The sequence below is a fragment of the Erythrolamprus reginae genome, chromosome 3, assembly GCF_031021105.1.
Source record: "Erythrolamprus reginae isolate rEryReg1 chromosome 3, rEryReg1.hap1, whole genome shotgun sequence".
In the NCBI taxonomy this organism is placed as follows: Eukaryota; Metazoa; Chordata; class Lepidosauria; order Squamata; family Dipsadidae; genus Erythrolamprus; species Erythrolamprus reginae.
Genome location: NC_091952.1, coordinates 257,544,710 through 257,553,916, shown reverse-complemented (window position 1 = coordinate 257,553,916; position 9,207 = coordinate 257,544,710). Strand labels below are relative to the sequence as shown.

At 43.2% G+C, this 9,207-nt stretch overlaps 1 protein-coding gene across 1 annotated transcript; it reads left to right on the top strand.

Moving 5' to 3' along the window:
- Window positions 1-1,231: 1,231 nt before the first annotated feature.
- Window positions 1,232-8,820, top strand: NAA20 (N-alpha-acetyltransferase 20, NatB catalytic subunit). Its single transcript, XM_070749306.1, has 6 exons — window positions 1,232-1,377; window positions 3,238-3,262; window positions 4,739-4,829; window positions 4,991-5,126; window positions 6,581-6,726; window positions 8,470-8,820. Exons 1-6 carry the CDS (start codon window positions 1,325-1,327, stop codon window positions 8,553-8,555), a joined length of 537 nt encoding a protein of 178 aa, XP_070605407.1. The 5' UTR covers window positions 1,232-1,324; the 3' UTR covers window positions 8,556-8,820.
- Window positions 8,821-9,207: the final 387 nt, after the last annotated feature.

Here is a 9,207-nt window from a genome sequence, read left to right as displayed (position 1 = left end):
TGGCATCTCTCCCTAGATGTGCAGTGTTACTCCGCCTTTGGGAATTTTGGAGGAGATGGATTTCAATTCCCAGAATCCCCCAGGAATTTAGGAGAAGCAGATTTCAATTCCCAGAATTCTCCATGTTGTGTTTGGCTCTGGCCCAGCTCCTGCCCCAAGGACTGTGGATGTGGGGGAGACATCCACATGCTGCAGGCCTCTTTTGCCCCGCCCCCGTGGAATCTGCTGATGAAGGCTCCTCTGACCAAGAAGACATGAGTGACAGGGAGGAGGAGAGTGGGGCAGACAGCTCAGAAGGAGATCAATTATCTAGCTCCTCCTTGGATTCAGAACAAGAGTTAATGATACAGCCACGCATGCAGAGAGCAATGCATAGGCAACAACAACTGAGAGATTATTATCAAAGAAAATGAGGCCACCTGTGGTTGGGTGGGGCTGGTCATTAGTGAGGCTGCTATAAAGAGCAGCCTGTGGGTTTGGCCCTTGTGGAGGATTATCTGATCGTTGTGTTTCATGACTGCTTTACTGACTTTGACCTTTTGTGTGCTGATTTTTCCCGCTTTGAAACTAAACCAGGGCAAAGTGTGTTTCACTTTGTGAAAGAAGAAGGACTGAATTGCCTCACAGCTGCAAGCTAAGTATCTCAGAACTGATAAGGGACTTGTACAAATGACCAGTTTGTTTGGAGACCAGTGCTCTTGGCTATACCAAAAGAGGGCTTGGTTTAAGGGAATTTTCATTATAAAGAACATTGTTTTGAATTTTCAAACGTGTGTGTGTCTGAAATTGTATCTGTGCATTTTTGGGAGGAGTCTACCAGAGAGCCCGACAGAACACTCCAGGAATTTCAATTCTCAGAATTCCCGGGGAATTCTGCGAGTTTCAGTCCACCTCTTAAAAGTTGCCAAAGGGGAGAAACGTAGCTGTAAAGGGTTCGAATCAGACTCCCGACGATCAGAAACGAGGTCGTTTGTATTGTGTTTTAGAGAGCCCGCCTTGCTCCCGTTTCCAACACAAACGCCCTGCGAGGTAGCACCAAAGAGACTGGAAAAAGAGAAGCCACTTCAAAGGGCGCATTTAGACAACGCGAACCCGGAAGTGACGGCCGAGAGGAATCAGCGCGCCTCTAACAACTTCTCTCTACGCTCCGGTGGGCGGGGCTTCAGCGTCTCCGACTCGGCGCGCCTATTCTACGCTCGGGTGGGGGCGTGGCCTCCGCGGCTCGGTTGCTGGGCGACGGAGCGGAAACGCTTGGGAGTCACGGGGGCGGTGCAAATCGCGGCGGCGGCTGCTGCTTCCGGGTCGGCCGTCCTGGGCGACAGGCATGACTACTCTGCGGGCGTTCACTTGCAACGACCTCTTCCGCTTCAACAACATGTGAGGAGGAGGTTCCGGTGGGGGGAGGGCGAGGTGGTCTCGATGACCTCGGGGTCCCCTTTCGCTATTGATCTGGGAGGAGGGAGGGGGGGCGCTTTTGGGGTGGGGGGCCCTTCCCCAACCGGGTCCTCCTGTGCCCAGTGATGGGTGTGTGTGTGACTAAATGACCTCAAGGGCCCCCCTCCCCACTGAGCGCTTGCTTTCCTCCCCCTCCCACAGCTTCTTCTGTGGGGTCTTTCCCCGGTTCTCAGTCTGCCTCACCCCTCGCCCCCCCCCCCCCCCAAAAAATATCCCATTCTAGCTCTGGCATCACCTGCTGGTCTCCTGTCCAAGAACAGCCAATGGGATTTCCGGGCTGAACAAGGCAGCTGGGAAAAGGATTCCGCTGCTGAGGCTTAAAGGCTGGGTGGTCTTATGTATTTATTTATGTATTTATTTTTTATTGATTGATTGATTGATTGATTGATTGGATTTGTATGCCGCCCCTCTCCGGAGACTCGGGGTTGCTAACAGGAATAATAAAATAGCATATAATAATAATCCAATACTAAAAACAGTTAAAAACCCATTATAATAAAAAACCAAACATACAGACATACCATGCATAAAATTGTAAAGGCCTAGGGGGAAAGTGTATCTCAGTTCCCCGATGCCTGGCGGCAGAGGTGGATTTAAGTAGTTTACGAAAGGCAAGGAGGGTGGGGCAATTCTAATCTCTGGGGGGGGAGTTGGTTCCAGAGCCGGGGCCGCCACAGAGAAGGCTCTTCCCCTGGGTCCCGCCAAGCAACATTGTTTAGTTGACGGGACCCGGAGAAGACCCACTCTGTGGGACCTAACTGGTCGCTGGGATTCGTGCAGCAGAAGGCGGTCTTCCTCTCAGGGCCTTTTGGAGACAGCTGTTTGGGATTCCCATTTCGCTTTTTCAAGGCCAGAAGTCAGAGGGACATCTCTGAATATGGAATGTATATATTCTCGACAAAAAAAATAGAGAAAAAAACCTCCAGTACTGGTCACATGACAACTGCAATGACCATGACAACTGCAGTGATTCGCTTAACTGTTGCAAAAGAGGTCATAAAATAAGGTGAAGCCCACTTAACTGTTTCGCTTAGCAACAGAAATTTGGAGCTTGGTTGTCGACTTAAGTCGAGGACTCTTTGTAATTAATGAGCCTGCCCCTCCAGAGCTCTGTTTTCGTGCTGGAATTGACTTCTTATCGAGATGAGGTTGGAGAAAATGAAAATGATGGTCTAGGACAGTGATGGCGAACCTATGGCCTGGGTGCCACAGGTGGCATAGGGAGCCATATCTGCTGGCACATGAGCTGTTGCCCTAGCTCAGGTCCAACCTGCATGTGTGTGCCGGCCAGCTGATTTTTGGCTCACACAAAGGCTCTGGGAGGGCAATATTCTGCGGAGAGAGGCGGCATACAAATCCAATAAATAAAATAAATAAAATAAATATTGCCTTCCAGAGAGTCTCTAGGGGGGATGGAGGTGGGCGCTTTTACCCTCCCCTAGCTCCAGGGAGGGTGAAACATGAGCCTACTGGGCCCACCAGAAGTTGGGAAACAGGCTGTTTCTGGCCTCCAAAAGGCCTCCAAGAGATGGGGGAAGCTGTTTTCGCCCTCCCCAGGCATTGAGTTATGGGTGTGGGCACTCACACATGCACTATAGCGTGCACACACGCTCTTTCGACACCTGAGTAAAAAAAAAGGTTTGCCATCACTGGTCTAGGACCACTTCTGTGGGTTGGAAGAAGTTGGACAGTCTACCCCATGGCTGAGAAATGTTCAATTTTAGTGCTGCCTTCTCCAGCTCTCAACATTTAAAGTGTTTTTTTTCCCCTTGTTTTCCACAGCAACTTGGACCCCCTGACCGAGACCGTATCTTTTTTTGAGATTTCGGTTTGAAGATATGAGTGGTTGTAGCTGGGATCTTCTTTTTTTTAAAGTTTTTTTATTTCATTTTCTTTTCCTCTTCATAGTCATATAAATATCAACGCATATACCTTACATGCATCTCAAAGAAATACATAATTACATAATGATCTGTTTCTGGAATAATTGTTTTTTTAGATTTATAACAACACCCCTGCCTTATTAATAAGTTATCAGTCTGTATTCATTTATTTCCTTTGTCACTCCCCACCTACTCTCACCATTCCTCCTATATATCTTCCTTCTTCTTTCCATCTTCCTATTACCTTCTCAAAATACTACTTCTCTCTCCCTCTTTTTTTTGGGGGGGGGAATGAATATTTTATTTTTCTTCTCCTTAGTATAAAGACATATACAAATAAAAAACACAGCATCAATACACTACAATATATATATGTATAAAATCTTCTTTTCTAATACACACTTAACGGAACATTTCAGATTTCTTCATCTTTTAATTTATTATTTTATTTATTTTATTTTATTAATTGGACCTATATGACTTATATTGATCAAAACTTCCTCCCTCCAGCATTTAATCTAATTAACCATTACGAATATTTAAAATATTTAACTTAAAACAAAAAAATACCTAACAGTATATAGATATAAAATTTTCTTATCCGCTAATAAAAAAAGAAAAAAAGTTACAGTATTGCCTCACTCCAGAAGTTAAAATGATTAAAGGATAAGAATAAAATTTATATATACAAAATAACATGCCTACATGTTGCTATTTGTGCTTCCACCATTTCTCATTTCATCTTCTGGGTTTCTACCTTCTAATTTCTAATTCTTAAATATCACTTCCAAAATTATATACTGCTCAAAAAAATAAAGGGAACACTTAAACAACACAATATAACTCCAAGTAAATCCAACTTCTGTGAAATCAAACTTTCCACTTAGGAAGCAACACTGATTGACAATCAACTTCAAAGGCTGTGGTGCACATTCAACTTTGCACAGAACAAAGTATTATTCCATGAGAACATTTCATTCATTCAGATCTAGGATGTGTTATTTGAGATTTCCCTTTACTTTTTTTGAGCAGTATATAGATAAAAAGGAATCACTCCAAAACTCCACTACTTCTTGTTTTAATTTGTCCATGTCCTGCTCAGCTGTTCACGGATTTCGAAGATCGAGAGATGGATGTCTATTAGTATCCTAGACCAGTGTTCTTGGCATCTGAGTCTGAGAGTGAAGAGGAGTAGGAGACTGGAAGCCAACCAGAGAGTGGAACCCCCAGAGGAGTTATCGAGTGATTCAGGAGATGGCGACAAACCACTTATAGATGCAAGGGTGCCCAGAATTATGACCAGGCAGGATTATTTGAGAAGGAAGAGGTTTGGGTGTGCATAGTTCTTCAGAATACTTGGCCGCGCCTTATTTATTCCTTAACAATAAAACCCATCATAGTATGGAATTCCGTTCTACTTGCAGTACTTGGCTCACTGGCCAGAGTACTTTATTGTGGCAGAAGCTCCCGGGGGAGAGCTGATGGGCTACAGTAAGTACAACCTCTTTTTTTTTTCTACCTGGACTCTTGAGAACTGAAAGCACAGTCTTCAATCTCTTTTTGTATTCTTCCGTTGGAATAAGAAAGTGCTAAACGAATGCCCGAACTAATGTTGGTGTCAGATGACCACCACTGATTTTCCCCCCTTGCAGTCATGGGGAAAGCCGAAGGATCCGTGGCCAGGGAAGAGTGGCACGGCCACGTCACCGCGCTCTCGGTGGCCCCCGAGTTCCGCCGGTTGGGGCTGGCTGCTAAACTGATGGAGCTGCTGGAGGAAATCTCAGAAAGGTGAGCCTGACCTTTGGAGGTTGCGAGTAGGTTGCGTTCTCGGGGAGGCGTTGATTAAGTTGATTATGAGCAGGGGTGGCGCAGCAGGTAGAGTGCTGTACTGCAGGCCACTGAAGCTGACTGTAGATCTGTAGGTCAGCGGTTCAAATCTCATCACCGGTTCAAGGTTGACTCAGCCTTCCATCCTTCCAAGGTGGGTCAAATGAGGACCCGGATTGTGGGGGCAATACACTGGCTCTGTTAAAAAGTGCTATTGCTAACATGTTGTAAGCCACCCTGAGTCTAAGGAGAAGGGCGGCATAAAAATTGGATGGATGGATGGATGGATGGATGGATGATGGATGATAGATAGATTAGATAGATAGATAGATAGATAGATAGATAGAGTTGGTAGGTACGTAGGTAAATTAGATAGGTAGGTAGATGATTAGATAGAAATTAGATAGATAGATAGATAGATAGATAGAGTTGGTAGGTAGGTAGGTAGATTAGATAGGTAGGTAGATGATTAGATAGATAGATAGATAGATAGATAGATAGATAGATAGAGTTGGTAGGTACGTAGGTAAATTAGATAGGTAGGTAGATGATTAGATAGATAGATAGATAGATAGATAGATAGATAGAGTTGGTAGGTAGGTAGGTAGATTAGATAGGTAGGTAGATGATTAGATAGATAGATAGATAGATAGATTAGATAGATAGATAGATAGATAGAGTTGGTAGGTACGTAGGTAAATTAGATAGGTAGGTAGATGATTAGATAGATAGATAGATAGATAGATAGATAGATAGATAGATAGAGTTGGTAGGTACGTAGGTAAATTAGATAGGTAGGTAGCTGATTAGATAGATAGATAGATAGATAGATAGATAGATAGATAGATAGATAGATAGATAGAGTTGGTAGGTAGGTAGGTAGATTAGATAGGTAGGTAGATGATTAGATAGATAGATAGATAGATAGATAGATAGATAGATAGATAGAAAGATAGATAGATAGATAGATAGAGTTGGTAGGTACGTAGGTAGATTAGATAGGTAGGTAGATGATTAGATAGATAGATAGATAGATAGATAGATAGATAGATAGATAGAGTTGGTAGGTACGTAGGTAGATTAGATAGGTAGAGATTATTAGATAGATAGATAGATAGATAGATAGATAGATAGATAGATAGATAGATAGATAGATAGATAGATAGTGAGAAACCCCAACAGGCGATATTCAATTTAGGGGGAAACGGTCTGGTTTCTTAAGGAATCAAAATGGAGAGATGACAAAACCTGAAGGACAGCTGTGTTTTGTTTTTTAATGCTACAGCTTGTGAGTTTTGTGGCATTCAGATACATCCTGCCCTTTACTTAGCGCCGTAATTTCTCATAATAGCGCCGTACAATCTCAATGTTGCTCTCGCTGTTTCTTACCCTTCTGTTTTTCTTTCTTGGTGAAGAAAGGGTGGATTTTTTGTGGATCTCTTCGTGAGAGTGTCGAATCAGGTTGCGGTGAACATGTACAAGCAGCTGGGCTACAGCGTGTACAGAACAGTGTTAGAATACTACTCGGCCAGTAGCGGAGAACCCGACGAAGACGCTTACGGTAAGCGTGCTGATTTTTAGGAGTAAAAGGTATTTGGGATAAACACGACGTCAGGTGCAGCGAACCAGGAAGACTGAGTTTAAAGCATCGAAGAGTTTATTGTTGACAGTTATACACAAGAATCTGGTCAATTAATGGTCAGAGGCACACTTGCCTATTGCAATGCGCTCTACATGGGGCTACCCTTGAAGAGTGCTTGGAGACGTCAGCTGGTGCAAAATGCAACAGCACATGCAATAACAGGTTGTTCTGTCGAGCTCTCTGGTAGACTCCTCCCGAAAATGCACAGATACAATTTCAGACACACACACGTTTGAAAATTCAAAACAATGTTCTTTATACCGAAAATGCAAATAAACGAAGCCCTCTTTTGGTATAGCCAAGAGCCCTCGTCTCCAAACAAACTGGTAATTGGATAAGTCCCTTATCAGTTCTGTGATACTTAGCTTGCAGCTGTGAGGCAATTCACAGTCCTTCTTCTTTCACAAAGTGAAACACACTTTGCTCTGGTTTAGTTTCAAAGCGGGGAAAAATCAGCACACAAAAGGTCAAAGTCAGCAAAGCAGTCACGAAACACAACGATCAGATAATCCTCCACAATGACCAAACCCACAGGCTGCTCTTTATAGCAGCCTCACCAATGACCACAGCCCCACCCAACCACAGGTGGCCTCATTTTCTGTGATAATAATCTCTCAGTTGTTGTTGTCTATGCATCACTCTCCGCATGCGTGGCTGTATCATTAATTCTTGTTCTGAATCCAAGGAGGAGCTAGATAATTGATCTCCTTCTGAGCTGTCTGCCCCACTCTCCTCCTCCCTGTCACTCATGTCTTCTTGGTCAGAGGAGCCTTCATCATCAGATTCCACCGGGAGCAAAACAGGCCTGCAGCATGTGGATGTCTCTCCCACATCCACAGTCCTTGGGGCAGGAGCTGGGCCAGAGCTAACCACAACACCAGGCCTACCAATATGCCCATATTACTCCAACTTTACGCAAGCTGCATTGGTTGCCAATCAGTCTCCGAAAGCAATTCAAGGTGTTGGTTATCACTTTTAAAGTCCTAAATGGCTCAGGCCCAGACTATTCACGGGACCACCTCTTCCCTCATGCCTCTCTATGGCCAATAAGGGCCCACAGAGTCGGTCTTCTCGGGGAAGAGCCTTCTCTGTGGCAGCTCCAACCCTTTGGAATTAACTGCCCCCAGAGTTCCGCGCTATCTCCACCTTACCGGTCTTCCTGTAGGCCTGGAATTAGGTTGATTGCAATCATGTATGTTTTTTTAAAATGACATTACTGTTTTTATAATATTGTTGATTTTATTATTAGATTTTAACTGTTCTTATTGCTATTGTGTTTAGACTTCTCAAAAAAGTAAAGGGAACACTTAAACAACAGAATATAACTCCAAGTAAATCCAACTCCTATGAAATCAAACTGTCCACTTAGGAAGCAACACTGACCATCAACTTCACCTGCTGTTGTGCACATTCAACTTTGTACAGAACAAAGGATTCAATGAGAATATTTCATTCATTCAGATCTAGGATGGGTTCTTTGAGGGTCCCCTTGATTTATTTTTTGAGCAGTATATACTGCGAAACCCATCTGATATGTACATAGTACTAACAGTCATGTCCTTAATAGTTCCCAGAACATTCTCAGGAGGGAAACCGGGCTGGGCTTTGAATTGTAGATTGTGTTCTTAATCTATAGTTTGTTCCGTGTTTGTTTTTTTACAGACATGAGGAAAGCTCTATCAAGGGATAAAGAGAAGAAATCAATTATACCGTTACCACATCCTGTCCGGCCAGAAGACATTGAATAAGTCGATACTGTGGTTGCTGTACAATTATATTGAGAATAAAATCTGTAGATAAAATGAGAACAATGAGGATCTCTCTAATGCAGCTGGGAGCTTTGGAAGAAGAGGAGAAAAAGTATCTGCAAAGATCAGGAGAAATGTTTTCACTTTTAGGCTACGCTTCTAAATCTCTTCGTGCCCCAAAAGACCTGAAACAATCTTATATCTTCCACATTTGTCATGGTTCGGTTTTGAAAAAAATTAATAAATCTGAAGGCCGTGTTACTAATAGCGCAGTACTGATAAAGGTTTTATATTTTCATTGAGGTTTACATTAATAAAATGTAAAAAAAATCAAATCTAAGTATGTTTGGGGGGGGAGAGAAATACTCCGTTTAAAATCTGAAGAATTCAAATTGTCAAAATAAAAATGCAATATGATACAGCACTGGAGCTTTTAAAAGAAAAGATTGGAGAGTCACTTGCCTGAAGTGGTATAAGGTTTCTTGCATGAGTAGGGGGTTGGACTAGAAGACCTCCAAGGTCCCCTTTTGGTCTGTTCTGTTACAATAAGGGGGAAAGAAGGGAACACATGGGTAAGTTGAGGACTAGCTGCAATTGCTGTTAACTACAAGGCTGAGAAGTGTGCATTTCTAAGGGACACAGCTTTGCAAAA

What these genes read in the sequence shown, in the direction of transcription:
- NAA20 (XM_070749306.1), top strand. Translation starts at nt 1,325, where the DNA reads ATGACTACTCTGCGGGCGTTCACTTGCAACGACCTCTTCCGCTTCAAC. An exon ending in CTCTTCCGCTTCAACAACAT is followed by an intron (nt 1,378 to 3,237) that starts GTGAGGAGGAGG and finishes TGTTTTCCACAG; the next exon opens with CAACTTGGACCCCCTGACCG. An exon ending in CTGGAGGAAATCTCAGAAAG is followed by an intron (nt 5,127 to 6,580) that starts GTGAGCCTGACC and finishes TTCTTGGTGAAG; the next exon opens with AAAGGGTGGATTTTTTGTGG.